This window comes from Protopterus annectens, chromosome 2.part0 (genome assembly GCF_019279795.1).
Source record: "Protopterus annectens isolate FY-2018-M chromosome 2.part0, PAN1.0, whole genome shotgun sequence".
In the NCBI taxonomy this organism is placed as follows: domain Eukaryota; kingdom Metazoa; phylum Chordata; order Ceratodontiformes; family Protopteridae; genus Protopterus; species Protopterus annectens.
In genome coordinates, this window is record NC_056728.1 from 122980764 (window position 1) to 122996652 (window position 15889).

General features: G+C 42.5%; 1 protein-coding gene across 1 annotated transcript in view; it reads left to right on the forward strand.

Moving 5' to 3' along the window:
- LOC122792709 (cubilin-like) overlaps window positions 1–15889 on the forward strand; it is a 3134001-nt gene that overhangs the window by 1561110 nt on the left and 1557002 nt on the right. The window contains exon 30 of the mRNA XM_044060295.1: window positions 8182–8356. Coding sequence (XP_043916230.1) covers window positions 8182–8356 — 175 coding nt within the window. The remainder of the gene's footprint in view (window positions 1–8181; window positions 8357–15889) is intronic.

The window sequence follows — 15889 nt, forward strand, 5'->3', positions numbered from 1 at the left end:
CTGGAAGAGGCCAACCTGATGATTGTAGATCCCTTGGAGCCAACACCTGTTCCAGTGTCATCGGCTCCATCTGCTCAGACGTCCTCGGCACTGACCGGGGACTCTAGGAGCTGACACTCTCCGGTCAGGTCCAGGGAGGATAGTCGCATGGACTTATTGGTGCCGACTCTTCCTCTTGGGGCTTCAGCTCAGGTGGGCTAGGCTCCTACCTTGGGCTCGGAGCCCACGGCTTCAGTGCAGGAGGGGATCGCGGTGCCTCATGATCCGTCGACTCCTTCTCATCAGAGCCGTGGTGCATTCAAAGCCACAAGGCGAGTGTTGTCTCCTAAGACTTCCTCATCTCCAGGTCTGGCCTCTTCCTCCCCTAAAGTGCCTGTGTCAGTTTCTGTTTCCTCCAGTCATCCCAAGCATAGAGACCCAGAGCCTCAGGTAGCCTCACAGGGAGCTCCCTGCTCTTCTGAGACCTCTCCAGAGGTTCCCCCTGAAGAAGTTCCCAGGAAGAGATTATGCAAGAGGAGGCCTTTGGACTCCCCACAGGAGTCTCTAACATCAGACACTGACGTGGATGAATCAGAAGGGTCCCCTAGATCCCCCTCTGAGGACATCTCCTTTGCGGAGATTCTTGAAATTCTTAGGCAGAGGGGTGATTGGCAGTCCAAGAGCCCTACTGAGGATGAGTCGGTTCTCCTGAAGGCGTTCGGGTCTCAACCTTCCACCTCTTGGGTGTCTCTGCCCTACAATGAGCTTATGGATCTGGTCTCTCGTAAGGCATGGGTGTCACCAGAATCTATGGAACCTGTCCCTGGGAGGCCTAATAAGTATATTTCTGCCCCTGTAGATAAGTGTTTTTTGACCAAGGGAGTCCCTGTTGATGCCATGGTGGTGGCAGTAGCCACCAAAAAGGAAATGTCTGAGACTTACTCATCTATTCATCCTCCTAACAGAGAATCCAGGATCATGGATAGATATGGGAAACGCATGTTTAGTTCAGTGACTTTCTCACTCAGATCACTGAACTACTTGACCCATTTTACCAGACTGCAGAGAGATCTCCTTAAGGAGTTGGCTGATACTCTTCAGGGTGCTGTAGCTACAAGTGTATCCAACAAAGTTGCTACCCAGCTTGCTACCCTTAATTCATAGTTAACACATCCATGCATCTCGTATATTACGCAGCTGATGGTTTGAGTAGAGCTGCAGGTACAGGAATTGCTGTTCGTAGGCATGCCTGGATGCGACTCTGTTCCTTCGTGGAACCTTTCAAGTCTTCCTTTATGAATACCCCATTTGACGGCTCATCCTTGTTTGGGCCAAAAGTGAAGGAGACTTTGACCAGGTGTGAACAAGAAGGAAAGACTCGGTCTGCCATCGGAGTCCGTTTTTCCATCTCCACTCGACCCTATCCTAAAGGTCAGAGGGGAGGAAAGATGTGGTTCCGGAAAGCCCAAGGAGCCTTTCAATACACACGTGGAGAGCCCCCCTCCAGAGGCAGAGGAGGGATTACAATGGAAGGCGCCACCGTTACGGCAGAGGGGGTCCACAACACCAGGGTGACAGAGATCACTTCTCTGGTTAGTCCTACCAGCGCTCCTGAAGGGAGGCCCGGCTGTCCTATTCTGGAGACGTTGGGGGGGTCACTTGTCATTGTACCCAGAAGCCTGGCTAGATATAACAAACAACAATTGGGTACAATGTATCATTTCCAGAGGGTATTGCATACTGTTCTCCACCCAGCCCCATCCCATCAAAAAAATCCTGGATGTTCCACCCAGTCACAGGGAACAAGCAACAATAGAGGTATGCTGGTTGCTAGAAAAAAAAGAGTCATTCAGAACTTACTCAAGATTCTTTTTGGTTCCAAAGAAAACATGGGACTGGAGACCCATTTTGGATCTCAGCAGACTCAACCAATTTGTGAGGAAAGAGAAGTTCCGAATGGTCACGCTACAGTCCATACTTCCCTTTTTAGGGAAAGACAATTGGATGTGCTCGATCGATCTCAAGGATGTGTACTACCACATAAAGATGGCCAGACTATCCAGGGATCACCTCCGTTTCTGGCCGGAAGCCAATCATTATCAATTATGAGCTCTGTCCTTTGGTCTCACTAGAGCCCATAGAGTGTTCACCAAGTACATGGCAGTAGTCACAGCTCACCTGAGGCATCTAGGATTCCAGGTGTTTCCGTACTTGGACGATTGGCTCCTTACCTCCACCACCAGGCATCAACTTCTTCAAGCGAGGCTACTCTAACACACTGCAATCAGCTAGACATTACAGTCAACTTCAAAAAGTCTGCCTTGTTGCCATCACAGCATATCGTTTTTATAGGGACAGAATTAGACCCGTCAACCACCACTCTTCGTCTTCCACCAGAAAGGGTTTGTATTCTTCGCCAACACATCATGTCCTTGGTATCAAAGAACAGAGCACCAGCAACAGAGGTATTGAAAGTACTAGGATTGATGACAGCAGGAATATTGTCAATCCCGTTAGCAAGGATGCATATGAAGATTCTTCAATGGCTCCTATTCACACAATGGTCTTACTAAGAACTTCCAATGAATCACGCAATCCTGATAATGAATTCTTACAAGAAGGATCTTCAGTGGTGGTTGACGTCTCTTCATGTTGCAATAGGACATCCCCTCATGCTACCCCCTCCAGTTGCCACTGTGACCACGGACGCTTTCCGGACAGGGTGGGGGGAGGGCATTTTCAGGGAAAGACTGCCCAAGGTACATGGACAGATCAAGAATCACATCTGCATATCAATGTCCTGGAGATGAGAGTAGTACTTCTAGCATTGAAATACTTTCAGGACTCTCTTCCTCTAGGGACAATTGCAATTCAGACAGACAACATGTCAGTGGTCTGGTTCCTCAACAAGCAAGGCTGGACCAAGTCTTACCCCCTTTGCCGAGAAGCCCTCAAAGTATGGCAGTGGGCAGTGTCATCCCAGCGCTTTCTATTAGCAATGCACATCCCGGGCAAATCCAATGTCATAGTGGACAAACTGAGCAGGGCAATTTTATTGCCCCATGAATGGTCTCTCAAACAAGAGATTGTGGACAGGATTTTCTGCAAATGGGGCCAGCCTTCCTGCGACCTGTTTGCCAGTCATATCAACAACAAATGCAGAAGCTATTTTGCCCTGTTTCCCCCGCCAGGTCAGTCCCCGAGGGATACTCTTGTCCATGATTGGCCCCTGGGTCTCCTCTACGCATTCCCCCCAATTCTTGTGATACCCAGATTTTTTCAGAAAGCAAAGTTACCAGGACGGACAATCATCCTTATAGCCCCTCATTGGCCTTGGCAGATTTGGTTTCTGTTTCTTTAACATCACATGTTGGAAGACCCATGGATCCTGGACCCAGTTCCGGACACATCTTTCAGGGGATCTCCATCCTTCATTGCAGACACTGAAGCTAAATGCTTGGCTGCTCCAATTCCCCGCATAGCTAGGCTTTATAATCTTTCCCATGACACTAGTCAAATTTTGTTGGCTTCCCATAAGCCTTCCACTAGAAAGTTGTATCATAGTAAGTGGAAGAGATTTTCCATTTCGGCTTCCTACCATAATATTGACTCTTACCAAGCACCATTGTCTTCTATTTTACAATTCTTGGCAGAAATTTTCAACAAAGGAACAGCGGCTGTTACGGTGTGGGTACAACTAGCTGCTATATCTAATTTCCATCTAGGGATTGATGAATTGAATATTATGGCTCACCAATTGTCTAAAGCTTTTCTAAAAGGTTCCTTTCATATGAGGCCTCCAGTGAAGACTCCTTATTCTCCCTGGAATTTGAATTTTATGTTATCTCACATCATTCTTCCTCCCTTTGAGCCTGCATAATCTTGTGAGCTAAAATTTCTGTCGTGGAAAACTATCTTCCTAGTAGCCATCACTTCAGCCCCCAGAGTGTCAGAGCTCCAAGCCCTGTCCATCAAGCCTGCTTATATGGTTTTTCATGCTGACAGAGTATCCCTCAGGGCAAACCCATCCTTTTTGCCTAAAGTATGTTCAGAGATTAACATCAGTCAAGTTAATGAGTTGCCTGTTTTCTTCCCTAATCACACCAACAAATTGGAATATATGTTGCACAAAGATGATGTTCACAGACAACTTAGATTTTATCTAGACAGAACAAAAGAGATTAGGAAATCAGATCAGCTTTTTGTTTCTTTTTCTGAGGCCAGGAAAGGTAAACCAGTTGCCAAAACAAGTCTGTCTAAGTGGCTATCGGATTGTATCACTTACACCTATTCTTGCCATAACATGCCCATGTCTAGTAAGGTGAAGGCTCATTCAACTAGAGCAGTTTCTACCTTTTCAGCCATTCAAGCCAAATTACCTCTAGACAACATCTGTGCTGCTGCCACATGGTCTGAACCTCACACTTTTATAACTCATTACAAAGTGGATAAGGCCTCCAGGGACAGGGCTTCATTTGGTTCTACGGTTCTGAAGAGTGTACTTCCGTGAGCCACCCAGGGTTAGGGTGCTAGGGACGTTACCTATCAGTGAAGAATGAATGGCAAGATTGAACAACTTCACATAAAGAGATTATGTACTCACCATAACGTTCCATGTGAGCTGTTCCATCTCGCCTTCATTCTCACGTCCCTCCCTCCTTCCCCCTCCTGGCTGGCAGTTGACCTGGAGGCTGTCTTCATCCTGGTTTCTCAATGTATCTTCATTCCTAGGCAGAATAATTATAGTATCACCATATGGTATGCAGCAAGCAAGATCAGAGGTAATTCCAGCAGTGCATTGTGGGATAAGGGGCTAGGTCTCGAGCTACTGGAAAACTTTGAGCTTGCTAGTCGGCCGTGTCGGAGCCGAGGATCGGCTCCGAACCCATCAGTGAAGAATGAAGGCGAGATGGAACAACTCACATGGAATGTTATGGTGAGTACATAACTTCTTTTTTCACCTAATTTTTGCACTTAGATATATATATATATATATATATATATATATATATATTGATCTACTTCGAAATCCCAACCCCCATATAACCAATGTCCATATATGAGAGACAAAAATAGCGACCCCCCCCCTTACTATATATACCAACATCAGGATCGCACTACAGTGGAGGAAAAAGGCATGTTGGGCAAGTGTTTACTTACCCTGGGAAGATGTTACAGTTTGGGCATTTCATCTTTCACTATTTTCGTCTCGCATAAATGAATGTCGGTTTTATGGCTGTCGGGATTTCCAAGTGTACCCATATTTATTTATTTATTTTTATTTGCATTAGATTACCATGGGCCAGGAGCCTGTTTTCAGCAGATATCTCTCTCTCTCTCTCTCTCTCTATATATATATATATATATATATATATATATACATATATACATATATATATATATATATATATATATATATATATATATACACACACACATACACACACACACACACACACACACACACTCATGGGTGGAGTGGCGTGCAGAATTACAAGTCTGAATGTGTTCTTACTGTTCCTCTAAAGCTGGATTTTACTTTCTGTTGCTTGTACATCCATTGGGAAAGAGACGCCATGGATGAGGTGATAGTACTTTTTTTTATTATTTTGTTGTATTTATTAAATAGAACACAATTATACATTGGTACTTAAATTTTAAAGACAGAAACAAAATTAACACAAAATCCTCTTCCTAAATAATTATTCTAAGAATCTTATTGCACCCTATGATATACCTGACATATACCTAGCTACACCTATACATTTAAATTGTTTACTCTCTGACTTGTTCTAGTAGAAATTAAAAATCACTTTGAAGTTAATGTAAAATATATGTTTTGAGCTTTGTTTTACATATTGGAGAACAGAGGGATAAATGCAAAAGCTATGGTACACTATCACAATGCAGTGCCATCCCAAATAAATGTATTTTTTACTAACAAATTTCAGCATTCACATTATCCAATTCATGTTTCGGAATATAGTTCACTGAATCGTCAAAAGTTTAGATGTACACTGTTACACAATACTGATTTTAAACTAACAGCTGTCTTCTGACTTTTAAACTCAGCTGCAGGTTAATCTTTTATCATCCCAGTTCAGTGCTTAATGGTTTGTGCATTCTAAGTCATTTAGTGAGCTTCTCCTGCATTTAATTTTTAATGAATTCATTTGTTAACCATAAACATGAACTGATCCACTCAGGATCCTCTTCAACCACAGTGTGGCCCATAAGAGGATGCATCTGAAATATGTGGACAGTTTGAATTTGGTAATCCACCAACCTGTTTTTCAGAGCTGGATGGCAGTTGGAGCACACATATAAAATTAATGCAGAATCAGATAAAAAGCCTATGTCTTCTACATAGATAGTAACAAAAGGCCAGTATTGAAGCCTGAGCCATAGAGCTATGAGGCAGAAACCTTATCTGCAGCCCTTTTACTCAGTATGTATTTCTCAGCAAAAGAGGTTTTCAGTTACTGTAATTTTCAGTCAAATTGTTGTAGTTTATGAGTATCATGTCCCATGTTTAATATATTCAGAATTGTAAGCATCATTTCATACCTACTACTGACCATGAATGTGTATAGTTTTGCATACAGTGTTGACCATGAATTCTTATACTTTCACAGACACTGCTGACCCAGAATTCTTATACTTTTAAATACACTGTTGACCATGAATCCTTACACTTTCGCATACACTGCTGACCATGAATCCTTATACTTTCACATACACTGCTGACCATGAATCCTTATACTTTCACATACACTGTTGACCATGAATCCTTATACTTTCACATACACTGTTGACCATGAATCCTTATACTTTCACATACACTGTTGACCATGAATTCTTATACTTTCACATACACTGCTGACCATTAATCCTTATACTTTCACATACACTGTTGACCATGAATCCTTATACTTTCACATACACTGTTGACCATGAATCCTTATACTTTCACATACAGTGCTGACCATGAATCCTTATACTTTCACATACACTGTTGACCATGAATCCTTATACTTTCACATACACTGCTGACTATGAATCCTTGTACTTTCACATACACTGCTGACCATGAATCCTTATACTTTCACATACACTGTTGACCATGAATTCTTATACTTTCACATACACTGCTGACCATGAATCCTTATACTTTCACATACACTGTTGACCATGAATCCTTATACTTTCACATGCACTACTGACCATGAGTCCTTATACTTTCACATACACTGTTGACCATGAATCCTTGTGCTTTCACATACACTGCTGACCATGAATCCTTATACTTGATTATTTCTCTAATTCTTTGGCTTTGATTCTTTTGTTTATAGAATTGCAATCACTTTGTTGATTGTTGTATTCGTTCATACCAAGATATGTTAATTAGCTTTCCTAGGGGTTGTACAAAAATCAGCATGCTGAATACCCAACAGGAAAAATCAGACTGCTCAGTATTATTCTAGAATCTGAAAATATGACAGTGATTCTCATTTCTTAAGTGTTTACTTATGGTGTGTCAGGTAAATATGGACCAAGTTCTGTTACATATTGGAAGTCCACTGAAATTAAAATTATTCTTATTGCGCAAACATGACTAGTATCTTGGCTGTATGCCTTCTAGATTAAAGACATTTGCCTGAGCTTGGTTAGGTGTAATCAGTTATGGCTGGAGAGAAAACATTTCACAGAATCAACTTACTTTGATTCCTTTCAAGGCTGAATGGCGGGCTTCCTTTTTATTTAAAAGAGGAAGATATTCATTGAGAAATGCAAGAATCCAAGGTAGGAAGAAAAGCTGCATTATTAAACTACAATAGTTGTGGGTAAGAGCTGTGTCCATCCTGGTAAAAACAGATCGAGAGTGAATCGTGTTTGTGACATCATCATCACTGATACATTTGCTGAATGAAACAAACTTGATAATGCAGAGTGAAGGTTATCTTCTGGAAGGTTTTGTATCATTTAAAGAAATCACACTGAATGCATTGTGATTGTGCCCTCTTTTACCACGGCTGTACCTCACTTATTAAGTAGATAGTCAAGTATTCACTGATCATCATAATTTTTTTTTATCTTTGTCTCTCAGATCTTTCTTAGTCATACTAGAAATGCCATTTCAGATTGTATTCAGAGACTGTTGTTAATTAGATTTTGTTTCCTTTTTTTTTTTTTTGTCAATAGGTATATGGTGGACCTGACTTGTCATCTCCAAGGCTGGCCCAGCTGTGTACTACCAGGCCATCAGGCAACCCCCTGCATGTCTCCAGTACTGGCAATGCTATTACTGTTAGATTAAAGACTGATGAGTATGTCAGTGGCAAGGGCTTCAGTGCCTATTGGGAAGAAAGTCCTGGAGGTAAGAAGAAATAATTAAACTGGTATAGTTGGGAAACACAGAATATACCTTGTATAAGGACATAAATATGGCTTAAAGTTATACACTTTTAATACTGGTCAGTACATTTACAAATAAAAGTTCAGTTCATTTTACAGTACAATGTTCAGTGATATTTTGAGAATGTAATTTTGAAATTAAGTGTATATTAACAGAAAAGATTAAGCATAAGCACAACATATGTATTGCAATATGTGATTCTGTTTTAGTTGTTTTTAAAGGCAAGTTTACCAGGATAATAAACTGATCCAAAAGGACCATTTCACACACTTCCAAGGAAGAGGTGTTTGGTTAGAAAGTATTTGGTGAGAAAATGATCACTCAAATAGGAATACAACTCGGGATGAATATACAGTGCTGCAGATGTTAAACAGACATATACAAATTAATGGATGTGTATGAGCACAGAAGTCAAAACTTACAGATCTCATGTTGTCATTTTCATTCATTCCTCAACGAATGGGTCCGGATCCAATCCTCAGATCCATCTCGGCCACTTTCTTTATATTCTAGGATCCAACTGTTGAGCTCCTCCCTTACCCATAATGCCCCAGATCAATGTATTACCTTAGAGCCTGTTTGTTGCTGTTCAAGATTGGACAGGATTGTGATTGCTTGAGCTCCTTGTTGAGTTGTAGTGAGTGAATAGTTGTATTTTTTCCTTGCATTTCCTTGTTTCCTTTTATAATAGTTAGATTATCTCCCATACACTCTTAAAAATCTTTCTTTACCAAGTTTTCCGGTAAATTTTTAACTATCATTGTAGATAGTTCCTTTTTCCCTTTTCGTCTGTACCTTTTGGTAATTCTCCTGTTACCATTGTTGGGATTTAGCCTTTCTTCTTTTTTCTTTCTTTCATGTTTTAAAAAAAATCTTTTTTGTGTAGACACTTTGCTTGTCTGTTTACAGTATAGCTGATAAGCCTACTAGTTTTAAAAGTGCACTTCCTGTAGGCATATGATCCCCAGCTTTGATGCCCACAGGGAGTGCATGTATTGTTTTTTAGGCCCAGCACATCTGGAGACTTCCTACTCCATTTGTACAGCTTTTAATGCTGGGGCTATTAGCAATCGGAGAAACAAGTTGATTTTAAAAACCCTCCTTCCAGCCTCAGCATCTTCTGCAGGTAATTCTTATTCAAGGGCTCAAACATCCTCTCAAAAATCTAAGATGCACAGGGAGCACTATAAATGCTCAATTGCTCATCTTCTCAATCCACACCTTCTTTGGAGCCTCCTAAGAAGGTAACTAAGACCTTGGATCCCAAGTCTTCAGATATGACACCTGCTATAGTCAAATCTCGTCAGCCCCATGCTCCAGGATTTTCTCCAGAGCCCATATCCCTGAGACTGAGGTCTCCTTTTCTGCAAGAGACTCCCAAAATGTTCTCCAGGCCACCTTCCACTTCCTCTTCTGTTAGGTCTTTTTGAAATCTTTCAGAGCCAGAGGTGAATAGTATGATGAGAAAATTCCTCAGAACACAGATCCAGATGGGGGTCCTGCTGGCTGCATCTCCCATCAGATCCATGAGCCTTCAGGCTTCTTTCCAGCCTGTAGTTGGTCCTTTTGTGATCTGACCTGCCATTTCAGAGCCCTTGGATCTGACATTCCCAAGAGTCAAACTGTCAGATCAAAGATTATTTTATCTTCCACTCCTGCGACTTCCATAATCCAATTGGCTTTGACTCCTTTGGAACACAATGGTTCTCGGAGCCAAAGTGTCAGTGTCAGATCTGAGGGGGTTGACTTCCACTCTGATGTTTTCTGAGCCATCACATTGTGTTGGAGCTTCAGCATTGGATACCTTGACTCCAACTCTTCCCTTGGAGCAGAAGGTCAGGGAGGACCAGGATTGTCTGCTTCAAGAGTCCCGGCTCTGGTAGAATTATCCTCCGCTTCTCCTGGTCCCTCTGCCTATGAGGTGGTGGAGAGTGTTTGTTTCACATCCCAGAGTAGTTTCAACTCTTGCTTTTTTGGATTCATGTCCTGTTCCTTCTTTGGATTCTGTATCTGAATCTTCTCATCCTTCACCTCAGAGACAGCCAGCCCAGATGAGCTACCAAGCAGTTCCCACCAGGAACTCCCCATTTCTTTTGACACCTGTCTAGAGCATCTCATTGGGGGGTCCCTTGGAAGAGGTCTTGCAAGAGAAGGGACTTGGATTCACCATAGAAATCCCTCACAGAAGATACCAATTTTGATGAAGGGGAAGGGTCCCCTAGATCTCCATCTAAGAAATGTCTCAATTGGAGACATCTTAGAGATCATACACCAGAAAAGTGGTTGGTCTTCCCAAACCCCTTCCCAGGAGGAATCAGTGTTCTTGAAAGCCTTTGGGTCTGGATCATCTACATCTTGGGTTACCCACCTGCGGATGAGCTTATTGACTTTGTCTCCTGCAGAGCATGGAAGGAACTGGACTCCATAGAACTGAACCCCAAATGTCCAGACAAGATTTTGAGTGCTTCTACGGACAGACAACATTGGATCACGTGTACCCCTGTACATGCCATTGTTGTTGTAGCAGCCACTAAGAAGGAGTTGGCTGAACAGAGCTCCTCAGTCCATTCCCCTAACAAGGAGTTTAGGAAATTGGACAGGTTTTGGAAGTGAGAGTATGCATCAGCCACCGTTGCCTTATTGTTGCTAAATTATTTAGTGCATTTCACTAGGTTATAGAGGGATTTAGTCAAGAAACTCTCTAACTCTACCCCTGTGTCCATGTCTGCAGAGGAATAGAAGTCCTTTTCCTCATGACTGGCCACCCTAAAATCCATTACTAATGGATCCATGAAGCTAATTTCACATGCAGTTGAAGGCTTCTCACAGGATGCCAGTTCAGGCATAGCCGTTAGGAGACAAGCCTGTTGTGGTTGTGTGATTTCATGGAGCCCTTTAACGTGTCATTCATCAATGCTCCCTTTGATGGAGCTTCCTTCTTTGGGCCAACAGTTAGAGACACTCTTCAGTAGTGAGAAGGATGGAAAGACCTTATCTGCTGTGTGAATCTGCTTTTCTTCCCTGCAGAGATACTATTCTAGGAATCAATGCGGTGGTAAAACGTTGTGGTTTGGAAATCTCAAAGACGTTTCCAAGAATCACGTGGAGATTTTTTGTCCAGAAGCAAAGGGGGAAATAACTACAAAGTGAGACACCACCCAAACGGCAGAGGGGGGTCTGCTGAATCAAGGGTCTTGAGATTCTTTTTTAGCCAGATCCTTTCAGCTGTCCTGGTAATAAACTACTGGTTTTATTCGTGAAGAAGGCAGCCTGTTCCTGGTTTTTCATGTCCTGAAAGATTGCCCGATTGTCCCTCTCTGGAGACAGTCGAGGGCACTTGTCCTCGCACCCAAAAGCCTGGATAGCCATCACAAAAGATTTATGGGTACGAAGGATTATATCCAGAGGATATTTCATTCCCTTTTTACAAGTTCCCCAAAGGAAACAAAAATGTCTCCCCAATGTTCCACCCAAGCAGAGAGAGTTAACAGCTCTAGAAATTCAAAAGCTGCTGAACAGAAGAGTCATCCAAGAGGTCTCCACAGACCAAAGGGGATCTGGAATTTACTCAAGATTCTTTTTAGTGCCAAGGAAAACAGGGGGCTTGAGACCCATTCTGGATCATGGTTAAGCTATTTGAACCAGTTTGTAAAGATTTCCAGATTCTGAATGGTCATGGTGGATATGCTCTATAGATTTTCATAACTCGTACTATCACAACAAAATGAACAGCTGCTCTCAAAGACATCTCTGTTTCTGGCTGGGAGCCAGTCATTACTAGTTCAGAGACCTGCCCTTCGGTCTCACCACAGCCCACAGGGTGTTCACCAAATGCATGGCAGTGATAGCAGCTGATCTAAAACTGCAGAGATTTAGAATGTTTCCTTATTTAGATAACTGGTTCCGAACTGCACTGACCAGGCATATTCTGGAAAGAGCCAGAGATTACCTACTCCATTTATCTCAATATCTGGGAATTATGATAAATCTGGCAAAGTCACAACTTCAACTAGTTCAATTCTTGGAGTTTACAAGGGCTCATCTAGATGCAGTCTGTTGTCTAGCTCTCCTGCTTAAAAACAACATTCTTACTTTGAAATTGCATGTCAGTGAAGTTCTTTCTCATACATCTCTCCCAGCAAGAATACTACTCAGAGCCCTAGAGTCAGTGGCTGCTGCAATAACTTTAATACCCACTACTCTTCTCCATATGAGAATTCTTCAGTGAACTTTAGAAGTGCAATAGTCCTTTCATTGTCTATGACATCCAATAAAAAATATCTCAGTCTTGCAGAAAGTCCTAGTTGTGGTGGATACACTTCAAAGGGATTTGTCAAGGATGCCCATTTATCCTTCCTCCCCCAAAGTCCACATTGACCATGGATGCATCCCAGTTGAGGGGAGTGGGGCATTACTCGGGGTGGACAGTTCAAGGCATGTGGTCCCAAGAAGAGACCAATTTGCATATTAATATTCTAGACATGAGAGCGGTGCTTCTAGTATTGCAGGCCCTTCAGAGGTCACTTCTACTAGGAACTATTACTATCCATATGGACAACATATCAGTAGTCTGGTACATTAACAAACAGGGGGGACCAGATCCTATCCCCTGCGTCAAGAAGCAATGAGGGTTTGGCAATGGGCGATCTCCTCTGACTGCTTTTTGGTAGTGACACACATATCGGGGAAATCCAACATCTTAGCAGACAAGCTCAGTAGGACCATCCTGATACCTCATGCGTGGTCTCTCAGTCAGTCAGTGACAAATATGATCTTCCACAAATGGGGTCAACAGTGCTGAAACTTATTCATCTCTCCCCTCAAAAACGACTGCAGCAGGTTCTTTGCCCTAATTCCCACTCATGGACAGTCACTGAGAGATGCTCTAGTCCATGTTTGGCTCTCCAGTCTCCTTGATGCCCATCCTCCCCTGCCTCTAATACCCAAGGTTCTTCAGGAAGCTTGCCTGTCAAGAGCAAAGTAATCCTTGTTGTCCTTACTGGCCTCAGCAGATGTGATTTCCCTTCCTGTGCTCTCACCTAATATGTCCACCTTGGACACTGGATCCCATTCCAGAATTCCTGTAACACCCCTCAGGGCTGATTCATGTGGATATTACAGGCCTCAAATTGACTACATGGTTTCCCCAATTCCAATGATGGCTTGACATTCCAGGCTTTCCTCTGCAGTTTGCCAGATTATTTTCTTGTCCCACAAACCTTCAACTTAGTAGATTTATAAGAGTAAAAAGAAAAAGATTTTCTTTGTGGACTCATCAGTGAGAGTTAACCACTTTCACTGCTCCACTCCCAGCTGTTTTGGATTTTCCTGCCTCCATTTTTCAGACTGGGGTGAGTTTCTCCACCATTAAAGTCCAGCTGGCAGCCATCTTCAATTATCACATCAGGCATAATTTAGGGCTCTGAGTAGTATTTAGCTTCATGCAATTTATGTAAGGCCTTCCTAAAAAGGTACATTTTTGCTCAGACCTCCATTTTGAGATCCCACTCCAACTTGGGATCTGACATTGGCATTACAGATATTGGTACAACCACCATTTGAACCTTCAGCTAAAGTAGATCTTAAGTTTCTGTCTTGAAAACTGTCTTTTTAGTGGCTATCACTTCAGCAAGACAAGTATCAGAACTCCAAGCACTGACTTTGAAACCACCATATTTGCTTTTCACAAGGAAAAAGTTACCCTATGCACTAATCCTTCATTCCTACCAAAAGTGTCCTCTGTTTCAAACATCAGTCAAGTGATCAATTTACCATTTTTCTTTCCTAAATTTGGCAAGAAAGGAGAATATACCATTCCTCTCTTAGACATCAGTAGGCAGCTTCATTTGTACCTTCATAGGAATAAAGAATTTAGAAAATCTGATCAATTGTTTGTCTCCTTCTCCAATAACAAGATGGGAAAACAAGTTTCAGAAACTACACTAGCTAAATGGATAAATTGTATTTCCTATGTGTATTACTTGAGAGTCCTAACCTTACCAAGACAACCTTTTGCTCATTCAACTAGGTCAGTGGCTGCATCGGTTGCTTCTTGGGCTAGAGCCTCCACTGATGACATTTGTGCAGCTGACACATGGTCTAATGCTCATACCTTTATTTCTCATTACAAATTAGATATCATCTTCAGGAACAGAACAGCATTCTTTTCTGCAGTTCTCTGGAACATCCTTCCATGAGGGCTACCCAAGGTGATCATAGCTGGAAGCTCTGACCCATTCATAGAGGAATGAATAAAAACGACAACATCAGGTATAAAAGTTATGTACTCACCATAACTATGCATCTGTGTTGTTAATTTTCATTCTTCCTCAACTTCCCTCCAACCTTCCCTCTATCTATGTCTTTGGGAGAGACGTAACAGAATTGTTTTTATAGGTTCGTAGGTTCATAGGTTCATAGGTGTGTACTAGGCTAATGGCCCTGGAGTCTTTACAAGCCTAGCCCATAGGATTACCTCAAGATTTCTCTTGAAGTGGGCCAGTGAGGTGCTCTGTTTGACATGTATAGGAAATCTATTCTATAGCATGGACAGTCTCTGGGTTATAAACCTGTCCCTCCAGCATGTTCTGTTGATTGTGGTAATGAGGTTGAGGTCTCTGGAGCGTGTGGTACGGAGGGATTGGGATTTCTTTATATGTAGCATTTCTAACAGAGCTGGGTCAGACATGGCTTTTGGAAGTCAAGCAGAGACTGCCTATAAGTAGGTGATAAGACACAGAGAATAGTTGGAGTTTTTTTAGTCTGTCCATATAAGGCAAGTGTTTAAGGCCTAGGTCTTCTTTGTGAAGTACTTTTGTGGCCTCTCCAGTTGTTGCAGGTGTCTAGTGAGGTCCATGCCAAATGGGGCATTGTACTTGATGATTGGCCTAATGAGGGAAGAGTAGAGGGAGACAATGACCTCTTTCTTCCTGGATCCAAAACCCTTAGTAATGAGATGTGCCACATAGAAGGACCTTCTGACCACAGTGGCAATGTGGTGGTCAAAAGAGAGGTCGCTGTCAACCTGTGTCCCCAGATCAATTATAACGCCTTCTGTGTTCAGTGGACTACCATCAATGTGATAATTCATGGGAACCGGGTATTTCCCAAAGGGGATGATGACACATTTTTTGGCATTGAGCTTAAGGCCATGATTCTGACACCAGTTGTTGGTCTCAGTGAGGCCTTTCTGTAGGATGTCAACATCACTTGGGGAGTTAATAATAGCTCCCAACTTACAGTCATCTGCAAACGTTGTCAGCCAGAGTCCCTTCATGTTGGCCTGGACTTCAGAGAAGTAGATACCAAACAGGAGAGGACCCAGGACCGAACCCTGTGGGACTCCACTCGTGACTGGTCAGCAGGCTGACTTGGAGTCAGCTACTTTCACACTGTGTGTTCTATCTGTGAGCCAGTTTCCAACCCACCTAGTGATATAAGGGTTGATGCCTAGCTTAGTGAGTTTTTCTATGATTCCTGAGTGGGGAATGGTAT